We start from the raw sequence: 14,766 nt of genomic DNA, 5'->3' as shown, positions 1-14,766 counted from the left end.
AGACGAATAAAAAACGTATTGCGACTGCTGTCTGTAAATGGCGAGACGAATCTAATGAACCTAATTAGGCTGTAATTAGATGCTAAATTGCTACAGTAATGCTACAGTAAATAACCTCTAATGACAGATTAGTTAGGCTCATTAGATTCGTCTCGCGATTTACAGACGAGTTCTGTAATTATTTTTGTGATTAGTCAATGTTTAGTACTTCAAATATAGAAAGATGCATTTTCAAAATTTTTACAGGCCGCAACCAAACGGGACGGCCTGCAGTCGACTGCAGGGATATACCGCGAAGTGCTAACCTCGCTTGGACGGCTTTCAGGTATTTTTCCCTCCTCCCATTCTTTACGCGATCGTGATCCTCCGGCGTGTAAATGCAAAATTTATTTTACGACAAAATCTTGCTAATTTAAAGTACTAAATAAAGTTTATTTACAAAACTTTTTACACAGATGTGTTGTAAATCGAGATACGAATCTAATGATGCTAATTAATCTATGATTAATTAATAATTACCGAATGGTTACTGTAGCATCATTAATGCAAAATATAAATTAAATAGGCTCATTAGATTCGTCTCACGATTTACAGCCCATCTATACAAAAAGTTTCGTAAATATACTTTATTTAGTACTTTAAATTAGTAAAAAAAAATTACAAAATTTTATATTTTTGTGTTTTTGCGTTTAGGCAACTAAACAGGGCCAATTTGTGCCATGACCCTAGCGTGCAGCTGCCTAAATGACTAGCCAGTAGGCCAGTACGCTCACCTTGTCAGTATCTGATCCTGTCATTTCTCCTGTCAACAGTTCGTGTCGACAGCGACTAGATGAACCGGGGGGTTTGTTTAGGTCAGTAAAATATGGTAAAAAAGTTCACTTCAGATACGGTAGTACTTTTCGTTTGTTTGTGGTAATTTGTCCTACCATCACTTAACTAGACTCAAAAGATTCGTCTCGTCGTATACATCAAAACTATGCAATTAATTTTTTTATTTATCTACATTTAATACTCCATGCATGAGTTAAAATATTTGATGTGATATGTAAATAGTGAAGTTTGGAGAGAGAAATTTTAGGAGTGAACACAGCCCGCGACACCAATGATTGTACTTCAGGTCATTTCCATTCCATACCAAACTCGAGTTTACTGCGCCAACTTTTGTTTAAGTTTTCTTTAGAGAAATGAACTCATGAAAAGTTTCAGTAGTTCAGAAATTTGCATGCAAGTCTCAAAGTCCCAACTACAAGAAAAAAGATCAATGATGATTCCCTATTTGGTGATGACATACGAAAGAATGGGATGACAAGGAGGCTTTACTCGAAAGACGGTGTGGGCTGCTGCATAGGCATTGATCGGTTTCAACACTTTTTTGAATACGAACCGTGTGAGGAGAGAAAGAGACTCACGGTTCTCTGAACGGATCGTCCACGACGGCCTGTTTGGCTCTCGGGTGGATCACAAGAAAAGGATAGGAATTGAGAACCGCAGGATAGGAAAGCAAGCTCGTTCCTCTGGAATCATTCCTTTGATTTGCCTCGGACACAAGCCACCACGCGCCAGCCGCGACGAACATGAGGTCCGACCAGATTTTTCTTTCCCTGCGTGCACAGTGAGAGCAATTCCTTTCTCTGTTGATTTCCTCCGGAAAGTTTCCCGTGAAACCAAAGACATGCTGACGTCATCAATCCCAATTCTATCCTATCCTGTGTTTGCCCTCCGTTTCGCCCGTGAGCCAAAGGAGGCCTAAGACTATCTAGGCGGCTATTTGCGTGAGCTTCCGCTGCCCCTATTTTGCAAAATCGAGGCTATGTAACATGAAGTTGTTTTGAAAGCTAGAAAAAAAACAAACTAGAATCCGGGTAAAATTATTTTTTCAGCTTTACCGGCTTTAACTTCACCGGTGAACTCGTTTGGAGGAGCTCTCTCAAACGGCCCCTTTAAGGTTTAAACACACTTTTGGTAGCATTGCACCCACTTTTTCTACCCTCTTCTTTACGTCGACCGTAAGTTTCGAGCGGCGCCCGTGTCCAAAATCGTAAGAAATAAATTCCTTTCCTGACCAAATTCAAGGAAAATTACCCCCATTCGAACATATTACAGAATCGCTTCAAATTCCCATTCCATTTTTGTACCATTCTTTCACTTCGGACTTGAAAACCATCGTGCTCTTGAGCGGGACGCATGCATAATCAATACACAGAAAGGCCTAAGCCCAACTGACACTGTTCGCCGAAGTCTGAAGACCGTAGCAAAGGGCAGCAAGATTACAGGACGAACCTCGGGTTAGGCACATAGTGACGGACTGACGGTCAGATTGGCGAAAGGAGAGAGGGAGAGAGACCTATTGCCCACGTTGCTTTCGTTGACCGCCGGGGCCCAGGACCATCGATCTTTACAAGTGAGTACTATGAATGAAGTGAAGTGATCCGACAAAGCCCACGTGTGCGCCAATCACCAACAACTCTCCAGTATCCCCCCTTGGAATTCTTGTCACAGAATGAGACACGGCTAGCTACACTCTCCTCGCAGGCTCAGCATCGCAAGTTACAGGAAACGCAATTACGTACAGAGAATCAGAGATCAACGGATGCAACTAGTATGCAAGTTCAGAGCCAAACGATCGGGATTAGAAAGAAAGAAGAGCTCAGAGCAGAAGGCAGCAGCACAGCGCTACGGCGGCGGGCCTGAGCAGCGCCGCGGGCCAGCGACCCCTCGTCACCTCGCCCCCGATCGCTCCCCCGGCCGAGCTCCCCGCGGCGGCGGAGCTCTTGCGGGCGGCGTCGCCGGCGCAGACGCCGACGCCCACGTCCGGCACGACGGCCCCGTCGGCGACGCACAGCCCCGGGTTGCCGCTCAGGTCCAGGTTCCGCCCCAGCTGCCGCAGGAACGCGCCGCCGAACGGCACCACGCCGTCCAGCCCGTTCTTGCTCAGGTTCAGGTGGTACATCCGCTTCAGCCGGCTCAGCCCCGCCGGGATCTGCCCGGTTAGGTTGTTGTTCTCCAGCGACAGCGTCGTCAGGCTGGACAGGAGCCCGAACGTCTCCGGTATCGAGCCCGAGAGGCCCGAGTTGGCCAGCCGGAGCTCCTGGAGCCGCGCGATGTTGCCCAGCTCGGGCGGCAGCGGGACGCCCATCGGGTTGTTCTCCATGATCAGGTACTGCAGGTCGCGGAGGTCGGAGAGGCCGGCGGGGAGGCGGCCGCGCAGCCCGTTGTTGCTTAAGGCCAGGAAGGTGAGCGCTTTCAGGCGGGTGACGGTGGCCGGGACGCCGCCGGTGAGGTTGTTCGAGCTCAGGTCCAGCTTCTGCAGCAGGGTGAGCTCGCCAAGCCGGCTGGGGATGGGCCCGGAGAAGGAGTTGTAGCTGAGGTCGAGGCCGACCAGGCCGCGCAGCTCGCCGAGCCGGCTCGGGATCGGGCCGGTGAGCGAGTTGTAGCTGAGGTCGAGGTGCACCAGGTTCCTGAGCTCGCCGAGGCCCTGCGGGACCTCACCGCGGATGAGCGCGTTCTGCGACACGGTGAGCACCTGGAGCGACTTGATGCTGGCGAGCTGCGGCGGCAACGTGCCGGACAGCGACGGGTTGGAGCGGACGCTGAGCTGCTGCAGGCGGGACGCCGAGAGGTTGGCCGGCGGCGGCAGGGTGAAGGCGGTGATGGCGTCCGGGTTCTTGAAGCAGCCGACGAGGAACAGCGCCCGGAGCTCCGGCAGCGCGAACGCGCCGAGCGGGAACGTGGCCGTGTCCTTGCACGTCGGGTTGGGCGGCACCCCGAAGTCGAGCCGCGCGACGTGCATCCGCGCCGCGGGCCCCCCGCCGCCGGGCGCCGGCTTGCACTCGAGCCCCGGCCACGGCGAGCTGCAGGGGTCGGCGCCGGCGGCCTCGCGCCAGTCGCGGTCCGACGAGACGGCCTCCATGACGCGGAGCAGCGCCTCCCGCTCGGCGGGGTCCATGGCCGCGGCGGCCCGCAGGGACAGGTGGAGGAGGAGGCACAGGGCGGTGGCCAGGGCCCTGAAGGAGGAGGACGAGGACGAGGACGAGGAGGAGGGTGGCGCCATGATGGCCGCGCCCTGCTGTGCGTCCGCGCGCGCGTGTGGCTCTGCAGCTGCCCCTGCCCGCTGCGCCCCGCTCCCCTCTGCTGCCGGCCGGGTGGCGGTGGGCTGGGCGGTGGCGGGCGGGCGGCCTCGGGTTTCGCTTTTGGGGGCCGGTCGATGGTTGTAGAGCCGGGGCGCGGGAGCGGGGAGGCAGCGTTTATGTCGAATGCGGGTGGATGGGCCCCGCCTACAGCCACAGGGGCATCATCTGACGTGACGAGACCGGGACCCGCCTGTCCGTACAGAGGGAGGAAACACGGTGTGAGCGTGCGTGCGCCTGCTTGGCGATCCACTGCTGCGAGCAATTCATGCAGCTGCTGGTAGAGCCAGCTGACGAGCAGCCAGTAGCCACATGGTCTGTTTTTTTTCCTCCTCCAAAACAGTAAAAAAAACTCTTTTTAATATGGACTTTTTAGCACTTTTTAATCTGGATTTACTTGCTGGTTGCAGTGATCCTCGCGATCACGTATCGTCACCTCCGAACCGAAGCCGATCCAAATCGAACCCTCGCATTACATTGGAAAAAAGAACTGCTACTCCTTTTTTACCCATCTGGTACCAGGCACGCGGTATGACCTCGCGGTCTCGCCGCTGCACACCCTCCTGCATTGCTCGGAGCCCTCTCTGCTCGTATCGTACCCGCTGCTCGGGTACGATGCAGCTCGTGCGGTCTGCCTTTGACCCTTTGTCGTCAGTGCGCGCACGACAAGCGGAGCTACAGCGACGGGCACTGTGCAACCTGAGTTGTTGGCGGCCCAGGGCAGAGGCAGCTGGTTAGCGCTTGATGATGATGGCGCTCGCGCATGTGGGGAGCAAGGGCTAGGGTTGTAGCCTGTCCTGGGGGTACTTGCTTGCTCGCCCTCGCTGGACTGGACCCCGGGAAGGACTAGGAGGGCGCACGAAGAGGGTTCCGCCTCTGCAGGCGATCCGTGACCGGCTCCACGCCGCGCGCTTCTTGGAGTTGTAGGGAGCCCGGTGCGCGGGCGGCGAGCGAGGTGAGGTTGAACATTCCGGGCCCGAGCAGCAGCGCTGGGTGCTGGCAGCCATGCTTTTGGCTCGCAGGTGCGTGTTATGGATCACTTGAGTTCAGGCAAATGGAGCGCAATTATTTGCTTGCTGCGGTTCCAGGTAACCTTTGGCCTTTGCTCTCGACCTCTCGCTTTCACTACGAGAGAGAGAGAGAGAGAGAGAGCAGATACGATACAATACAAGCACGGAGGAGTAAATGTACATGTAGAATGACGCAGACAGCAGCGGCAGCCGGCGCGGGATGTACAGCGCCGGCACAGTGGAAACTTTCCCAAACGAAACCCCGGCAAAAACACCGACTGGCAGAGCGGATCAGGAGAGGGGGCGCCGGAGCCGGAGCCCCCCGACGAGCCTTGCGATGCCGAGACGGGATCGGCGGACGAGGCTCCGCTGCAGTTGGCCGCCGTGCAATTGAGTCACTGCGTGTGGGGCCTGCACGAGTGGGACCCACGTGGCAGTGACCCAATTGCAGGTAAATGCAGCGGATCCGGTTCCGGGATCGGCGCACACGCGGATCCAGCCCTCGCTCCACCGGGACCGGCGCGGCGCACAGTGCCGCGCTGCCTGCCACTACCCGCCGGCCACCAGAGGCGTGCGTCGCGCCATCGCCCGTCGGCCACCCATGTGCATGTTCCGACCTGGACGACAAGCACCGAGGCACAGGAGCGACGAGCGCTCGTGTCACCACCGCGCGGCGCGAGCGGAGAAGGGGGGACCGGGCCATGTCCATGATGCTCCGTTCCCGCGTCGCGTGCGTGCGTGCGTGCATGGACGGATCCGTCCGAGTACTCCATCGGCAAGCGGCGGCACCTCCCAGGTGATGTGACGAAAGATACCTGACAGGGCCCCCCTCCGGCATTGGGCGGGCGTGGTGGTGGAGAATGGAGACGATGGAGGCATGAGCCAGGGGTAAAAGTTGACCGCAAAGCAGCGCGGCTGAGATGACCGATCGTCTCGCGCCCCTGGCTCGGGGCTCCGGCCCTCGCAAAGGCGACGGGCGCCATGTGCGCCGGAGGGACAGGGCGCCATGGGCGGCTCGCTCCTGGTGGCGTCGCCAGCAGCGGATCGCCTGCCCCACTATTTTTCCTCTCCATGGCTCCGTTTGGTTTCTTGTAGCACAACTAGCGTAATGAAAGAATCTTATATGTACGAAATATTAAATGAAATTTATTTGCAAAATCTCTTCATGGATGAGCATAATTTTTCGTGACGAATCTAATGATGGTAATTAATCAATGGTTAGTTATAGTAATACTACAGTAACTAACTTCTAATTATGCGGTCAAAAACCTCATTAGATTCGTTTCGCGAAGTAGCGCAAGACTGTGAAGTTAGTTTTATAAATTAACTTTATTTAGTACCCTTAATTATTGGTTAAAATTTGTACTACCTATGCTACTAAGACAACCCAACAGGACCCAAATGCTACCCTATCGTGATTGAAGCCCCATCTCTTTCTTCAGAAAACAAACCTTGCGTTCGGCAGGCTGGAGCTGGAATAGTGTGAGAGAAAAATACTGTTGATCTGGCTGGAGCTGGAGCTGGTGGCTGGAGTGGTGTGAGAGAAAAATATTATAGCGCTGGAGGGAAGATGACCAGCCGAACGCAGTGAAAGAGTCATATAAGAGCATGGTCAATAAGAGCGCCGAGCTGAGCGGCTGCTGCACTGTTTATGCGCGGATGAACAGTGAACGAACAGTGAAATAGTACGATGAACAGTGAGATAAACAGCAGATGAACAGTGGACGCGCTCGGCGACGGAAGCGGCGACAAGCTCGGCGCAGACTCCCCTCCAGCTCAGTCAGGCAGCTGACGTGTTCGGCGATTCGCCGATTGCTGTACCTGCCCTAATGGATACTGCCCCCACTCTGACTCTGATCTGAAGTGAGACACGGTGCGACTGCAATGAGATCACAGATCACAGTTGGGTCATCATCGCGGGCGGATAGACGCCACGCCACGGAACAGCCCGGCGCCGCCGCCCGTTCCGCCGCCGCCTCCACGCGTGGCGTGACGACGTCTCGCGTCGTCAAAGTCTGGACTGCAAGCGGCGATCGATCGAGATCGTCTCTCAACTGAACTGCGCCGGGAATGTTTGCTGCGCTGCACATCCTGCTCCGCTCGCCGCCGAGCCAGCCAGGGCACTGTTGCGCAGCGGCCTGCGAGTGGCAATGTGGCATGGCGCGTCATGCAGGTGACTCGGACAGGAGAGGCCAAGGAGCCATCAGGGAAGAGACCAGGCGCGGCGCGGCTCGGCTCAGGCTTTTTTACACGAAACGAAAGGCCTGCGGTGAACAGATACGCATCAGGGGACTGGACCACGTAGGAATGTAGGATACTGTGAAGTGTTGGGTACAGTGACAGGTAAGGCTCGGGTTTACCAGCAACAACGCCGACAGACAGAAAGTGAACAGGCTACATACACATACCTGATGCCTCATGCCTGCCCCTTATATTTGGCCATGTGTCAACCACCCCCCGATGTACGAAATGGAGGTTGCTCTGAAAGGAGGTTTCACTGGAATAGAATGTGGAAGCAGCTGCATCTCTTGAATGAAAAGAAGAAGAAAAAAGAAAGGGCAAGGGTGACAGCTCGATGGCTGAAACTGTAGTGGAAACAAGATGTGGGGTTTTACTGTAGAGTGCGTGAATGGCAATTCATTTGGGCAAGGCAATGTGGATATGATACACAAGGGTAACGCCGACATGCTTGAAAGTTGAAACGACAGGACAGTTTTACCCAACAAAGAACAAACGAAGGCCTGGCAGGAAAAGAGTTGCAAAATTACCCACATATGCCATTATAATACAAATCTAAAGGGTGACAGCTCCATGGCTGAAACTGTAGTGGAAACAAGATATGTGGGTTTTACTGTAGAGTGCGTGAATGGCAATTCAGCCCCTGTATAGTTTAAATTTTTTTTTGCACAGTATCTATCATATCGAATCTTTGGACATATGTATGGAGCATTAAATACAGTTGAAAAAATAACTAATTACACAGTCTAACTGATTAGCACGAGCTGAATCTTTTAAGTCTAATTAGTCCATAATTGAATATTATTTGTTAAGTAACAATGAAATGTGCTATAGTACAAAAACCTAAATGTCGGAGGATTTCTCCAGCCGGGTGGCGGATTGCACCCGCCTAATCCTAAGTGCAGGATGAGTTTGGGGACAGCCAAGAAATGCTCGATCTAGAAACGTATGAACACGAAAAGCACACAAGGATTTAGAGTGGTTCGGGCCGCAAGAGCGTAATACCCTACGTCCACTGTGAGTTGTATTGCCAGAGCTTAGAGATTGTTGTATGGGAGCTTGCTAGAGCCCTGGGCTTGAGCGAGAGTGTGGAGGAGGAGAGAGAACTGGAAGAAATCCCGAGAACTTGTGTCTGTGTGAACTTGTCATCATACCGTGCGTGCTCTCCCTTTTATATGACCAATGGGAGCACGTACACTGAGCGGGATCCCGACATGTGGACCCGGCGATATATTATCTTACAACGTACGAATCTTGTGACTAGGCATGATCTTGAGCTGTCCTGTCGGAGTAGAGTCTAGCCTCTGCAGCCGCGCGTCGAGGTCATGATGAAACGCCGAACTACTGACTCAGTCACTGTAGCAGCGTGCACTGTTGCTCCAGTCAGTAGCTGGTCATCATGACTCGTCGCCCATGCGTGCGGCGCTGAGTCTTTAATGCTTGCCTTGGTAACTGACGAGCCGCCTCGGTAACTGGCGGGCTTACCGTGTTGTCATTCATGCCTGTCCAACCCGTCAGAGGGCGGCCCATGCCCTGCTCTGACAGCGCACGCCTCCTCCGCCCGCATTTAATGCGGTAGGCGGGTTGGCTTCCGGCGAAAGGCTTGCGCCTATGGGACATGTGTCGGCACCGGACCCGGAGGTCAGCGGTCGCGCCCACAGGGACACGTGGCGGCTCCGGACCTCTTCCCGAGTGGGGAGCGGGGTCCGGGCGCCCTGACTAGCTCGAAGGCTCATGCCTCCTGGAGGTCCGGCTTCCACATGTGGGGTTCCAGGACCAGCCCACGGGGGTTCGGGACTTGTCCGCGGTAGTCCGGATCCATGGAAGCCGGCCCTGAGCACTTCATCCAGGTGGACATGTGGCAGCGCCGGACCTGCCACCTCGTGGGGAGCGGACCCGGAGGTCGTTGTCCCCAACTGTCAGGTCCGGGCTTTTGTGCCCTGCTGCCCAGAGGTTTAGGGCGAGGTTACGGATAACCTCGCGCCTCTTTGGGCTTGTTGCTGTGGGAGAGGGTACCCCTGTCTGAGTGTACCGACACTAAACCTTTTCACCAACTAATTAGTCCATAATTGGATATTAGTTGTCATTTGGGCATGGCAATGTGAATACGATACACAAGGTTAACGCAGACATGCTTGAAAGTTGAAACGACAGGACAGTTTTACCCAACAAAGAACAAACGAAGGCCTGGCAGGGAAAGAGTTGCAGGGATGCCACGCACCATTGGCAACTGATAATGCGAAGCACAGGTTGGTTCGTAACCTGTATTGTATGATGTGAAGCACAGAGATCACAGCGCTTTGGATTATGGAATGCAAACCACTACTGCATCTGAATATCAGTGTGCTGCTTCCCGCCACCATTACTTGGTCGATTGGTGCTCTCGCGGAAGTCTGAAGGAACTAGGAATAGATATATCAGGTAACCAATGATGAACGGCTGACTGTTGGTGAATTGGGTAATCTAACAGGTCTGTTTGCCAGGCGGTCCGAGTGCATCCAGTGTTTTTAATGAAGCCCAATTTTGATACGTTATATTCGCGGTCCAACTTGGGCTCTTCAAGCCCAGGTAGAACAAAGGCCGTAATAAAACCCAAATTGAAAGGCCCAAACGATACGTCGCTGATCCCAATGCAGACATGTTATGGTCCAGGTAATAAAAAAGCTTATGCTGCGTTTAGTTGGCGAATTTTTTTGAGTTTGGGTACGGTGGCACTTTCGTTGTTATTTGGCAATTAATGTCTAATCATAGACTAATTAGTCTTAAAAGATTCGTCTCGTCATTTACAGTTGAACTACGTAATTAGTTATTTTTTTTCAACTGAATTTAATGCTCTATACATGTGTTCGAAGATTCAATGTGACGGGTACTGTGGGAAAATTTTTGGAAACTAAACATGGCCTAGCTATTCATTCCTATATGGAGTATATATATTTCTAAAGCGAGTAAAATTTCTATCTAAATTTTTGGTTTGGTCCGTTTTATGTCATTGACAGGTGGATCTTAGTTGATCCCGTATGCAAGAGACCATCCCTCTGTCCACGACTTGATCACGTAGGTTCCTATAAATTAGCGTACGAACAATTATTACGTATCCGATATTTATATTAACTTTACCCGTAGCAACGGACTTAAATGCCTTGTAAATTATAAAACCATAATCCAGCTGACCTATTAACACCAACAATTAACTATCCAAACACCTACTTATAATCCAGGATCCACAGCACTCAAACCGACTCCATTGTCTCCTTGTAGAAACTACTACAAGCTTATTCCAAGAAACCTTCGACATCCAATGCCCCCAGAGCTGCTTTGAAATCAATTAATGGAATATGCTACCTTCTGCTCTACAGTTAGGCAGCAAGGATTGGAGGAGTGCAATAAAAACAGCATTCTACACAGTAATCTGACGGCGTGGTGAGGACTGAGGGGTGACTGCCTGACCGGTGACTAGCGAGGCCTGTCGCACTATGGAAGGCTTGTGTTGCCGGCCGGAAGCACCAGAGCCTATAACGACCACTCATCGCGGCTAGTGGTGAAATGCCCGACCATGAATGGCCGAGGGGAGATGGCCGACAGTATACTCTCGACTAATTGTTTTTCCGACCGTTTAGATTGATGGCCAACGGTTGGAAAAAATCCTCGGCTATCGTTGCAATTCTAGTAGTGTAACGACCACTCATCGATGATTGCTTGTGAGTGTTACTGTCAGCCAGTTGCAACTTTCGTCGAAAATACTTATCCCAAGTAATATCACGGAAAACACTTGACGTAATTAACCTTCAGACGTCGCCACAGAGCTTTGCACACATGCTAATCGCCGCGGTTCCTTTCCGACGCGGCAACACGGCGTGTACCCGGCGTCGCGGGGAACCGCGTGTGCTCCCGGCGCCGCGTCCGGCGTCCGCGGCGGGACGGCGCCAATGGGATCCACACCAGCTCTCTCGCCGCCGTCCCTTTCGCGACGCGTGTGGGGGTTCGCCCAACGAGCGGTCGGGCTCCACCGGAACCCGTGGCGACTCGGAGCTCCGGAGATGATTTGCCCGCCGCTCGCGGTATAACTGTATAAGTACGGTGCTACCCCGGCACGCTGGACCGGCGCTCCGTCCGACCCAGGCGGCATCTCGCCATCCGCCACGTTTTGCAATGGCGATGGAGGAGCTCGACGAGTTCGAGGTGCTCTGGCGGGAGACCTGCTGCCACACGCGCGAGCCGCCGCCGAGCTCGCTCGTCGCCCGCGCCGGTGCAGCCGTCCGAGGCGCCCGCCGCGGCGCGCTCTCGCCCCGTGGACGTTCCCAACCCCAAGGCTGCCCGGGCGTGCCGGTGGGACGGGCCGAGGGACGGTGACCACGATGACGGAGGCGGCGGGAAAGCTAGTATCGTTCCGCCGCACCATGTAGTACTTTGATTTGTACTCGCGGTCAAAATGGAAATTCCTACATGGGGGCTACCGAATTTGGAATCTGGAGGTTGGATTTGGACCAGACGACTCTTTTATCTCTCTCTTGACGACACGTCCCTGTACATCATTAAATAAATTATATGTCTCAAAACTTTGTTGTTCCTCGGCATAAATGGCAAGAGAGATCTAACACGAAACATGCATGTGGTGAAAACACCAAGTACTCCGTATGTAACTTGCCGTGTAACAATTCTGTCAACATGAGTTTTGCACACTGCAATACTTGTGTTTGTGTGCTTCTAATCAGAGCTCTCGTCTTCACAGCTCACATTAGAAGGCATTTTGGTCAGACAGAGGACTTTCAGCGTAAGAGCAGCTCCAGTGTGAGCTTTGAGGGTTTGTTTCAAAGCACCATCATCACTTTTTCTAGGTAACACACCCTGGAGGATAGGGTGCTAACAAACATCAGCTTAGCAGTGGTACTTACTTTTGCACCTGGTGCTCCTAATAAAATAATACTTTTCACTCATCACTACCATTTGACTACCACATGTATGGGAGGAAAATTACCAATCATAATTATTTATAGGATAAAAGGGTGCTTTAGCTAGCACCCGGTGACATGTCCAGCTTCAATTTTTTTTTTTTTTTTGCAATGGCTATACGATGGCCTTGCTCTAACCGTATCGGTCCGGCAGTGGCCACGTGGCAGCTGACGAGAGGGTGTGCCGCGCTCCAATTCAACCCGCGCCGGTCCCCTTCCTTTCTTGCAACTTGCAAGCCCATACCGACACAGTGCGCGCCGCGTCGCGATGCCCTATAGGTGGACAAACGGGCCGCCCGGGCACGGCACGGCCCGAGCACGGCGCCGCCGTGCCGTGCCGGCATCCCGGCCCAGGCACGGCCCTACGAGGCCGCCGGCGTGCCGTGCCGTGCCGATGGGCATGGCGTGCCGCCGCGGGCGAGGCTGCGGGAGGCCGTCGCGGGCGAGGTCGCCGTGAGTGAGGTTGGGAGAGCGCAGCCGTGGGCGATGTCGCGGGAGCGCCGCCGCGGCCGAAGTCGGAGGAGCGCAGCCGCGGCCGAGGTCGGAGGAGCGCAGCCGCGGCCGAGGTCGGAGGAGCGCAGCCGCAGGTGATGTCGCCGGAGGCCGCCGCTGCGGGCGAGGTCACCGGAGCGCCGCCGCGGCCGAGGTCACTCGATCTGGGGCGCGCAACGGAGGAGCCCTTGAGTTTGCGTCTTGTGCTCTTGTGCATCGAGAGAGAGACATAGAGAGAAGGCCACGGGAGGAAGCGGACGAAGCGGACGGGAGGGAGGAAGCGAGACGACGGGAGACGGGGAGCGCGAATGCGATGGCTAGTGGCGGCCTAGATGGGAAAAATAGGGTTTGGTCTTCATATATGTTAGCTCCTTCTGATCCAACGGCGACAATTCATCTAAAACGATCCAATGATGGAAACAATTGGGCCGCATCATGCCAGCCCATTCAAGATGGGCCATTAAAAGACCATCTTTGTTGATGTTATCGGGCCGGCATCGTGCCAGCCCATTAGTCGTGCCGTGACCGTGCTAGTGCCGCGGGCCGGACCTGCGGCCCAGGCACTATATAGACCATGCCTCGTGCCGGCACTGGCACTATGGTGTCGTGCCCGTATCGTTCTAGTGTCGTGCTTTTTCGGATCGTGCTCGTGCTAGCCCATCGGGCCTAGCCCATTTAGCCAACTATACAATGCCCTTGCAATCTTCCCACCCAAGGAAGCGTGCTTGTTCGCCAAGGCACGCCACCGCCTCCTTCCAAAGCACACCACTATAAATTCAGCCGGCCATGGACACGCCGAGCTCTGCCCGTCCCCCCACGGCGAGGCCACCGATACCGTATCATGGAGGAATTTCAAGAAGCTGAAATCCTGTGGCCCGGCGGCAACGAGCATCATGACAACGACGACGGCGACGCCGAGAAGACAGGTACTAGTACCGTGTCTTCAGTCGTCGTTCATCCCAAGCCGGCGGACACGCCGGAGCTGTCCTCGCCGGTCGAGATCTCCCGCCGGAAGCGGCGGTGCCGCCCCTGGGCGGCGGAGGAGCGCGCCGCGTTCGATCAAGAAACCGGCGGGGGCGGGGGCGACGGCGGCGGCGGCGAAGAAGAAGAAGACAGTTGCATCGACGAGGCGAAGCAGAGAAGCGCGAAGGGTATGGCGGCCGTGCCGCCGCACGTTCTCCTGGCTCGGCGGAGGCTTCTGGGTGCCCGGACGGCGGCGTACTCCATGTGCGCTGGGAAAGGGAGGACGCTCAAAGGGCGCGACCTCCGCGATGTCAGGAACCTCGTGCTCAAGATGACCGGGTTCATCGAGAAATGATCACGAGCCGCCGGGGATTGCTTGCGATGATGAAGCGCATGCGCGTCGTTGTCAAAAATGCGAAGCTTGTGAAACCAGAAGTTTGCGCAGCAGCAAGGCCGGCCGTAGCTGAAATAAGGACAGATGAGATCGATGAACTGCTCATCATTTGGTTGGTTGATTGATTCATAATTTGCTAGCTCATGTAATAATGTACATAGCTAGCTTAGTAGTACTGTACAAACAGGCAGCAAAGTTGAAAAGAATTAAAATACCAGCTGCTACTGAACTGAATACCAGCTTCTATTGAACTGTTACCGATGCATCGATGTTATCGGGTTAGCATTTCTGGTTAACAGAAAATGGAAATTATTCAATCATATACTAGTATATTTCATCTTGAAATTTAGGAGGAGGAAAACAGCTTCCTGAAATTAAGTGAGTTGGTTTCTGTGACAGACCCGCCGAGCTAAAACGCTTAATTAAGCGTAACCGCCATTATCCGAAGGCATCAGGCGCATTACCTTAAATAAGTGTAACTTGATAGCCTGCTTTCAACCCACAGGCCGACCGAAACACATCAGAAGTCTCGCACGAAGGCGAGCGCAGAAGGTACCAGCACGATACAATCTTACAAAAATAGCAAAATA

General features: G+C 53.9%; 2 protein-coding genes across 2 annotated transcripts; one reads left to right on the top strand and one right to left on the bottom strand.

Moving 5' to 3' along the window:
• Window positions 1–2,149: 2,149 nt before the first annotated feature.
• LOC120664835 (receptor like protein 29-like) lies at window positions 2,150–4,229 on the bottom strand. Its single transcript, XM_039944187.1, has one exon. It carries the CDS (start codon window positions 4,052–4,054, stop codon window positions 2,651–2,653), a length of 1,404 nt encoding a protein of 467 aa, XP_039800121.1. The 5' UTR covers window positions 4,055–4,229; the 3' UTR covers window positions 2,150–2,650.
• A 9,384-nt stretch (window positions 4,230–13,613) lies between these two features.
• Window positions 13,614–14,458, top strand: LOC120664834. Its single transcript, XM_039944186.1, has one exon. The coding sequence runs from the start codon at window positions 13,661–13,663 to the stop codon at window positions 14,135–14,137; it is 477 nt and encodes a 158-aa protein (XP_039800120.1). The 5' UTR covers window positions 13,614–13,660; the 3' UTR covers window positions 14,138–14,458.
• Window positions 14,459–14,766: the final 308 nt, after the last annotated feature.

Source organism: Panicum virgatum, chromosome 3N, assembly GCF_016808335.1.
Source record: "Panicum virgatum strain AP13 chromosome 3N, P.virgatum_v5, whole genome shotgun sequence".
Taxonomy (NCBI): domain Eukaryota; kingdom Viridiplantae; phylum Streptophyta; class Magnoliopsida; order Poales; family Poaceae; genus Panicum; species Panicum virgatum.
Note: the sequence above shows the minus strand (reverse complement) of the source record. Positions and strands in the feature narration are given on the sequence as shown.

Excerpts from the sequence above, each read along its gene's own strand:
- LOC120664834 (XM_039944186.1), top strand. The coding sequence starts at position 13,661 with ATGGAGGAATTTCAAGAAGCTGAAATCCTGTGGCCCGGCGGCAACGAG.
- LOC120664835 (XM_039944187.1), bottom strand. The coding sequence starts at position 4,054 with ATGGCGCCACCCTCCTCCTCGTCCTCGTCCTCGTCCTCCTCCTTCAGG.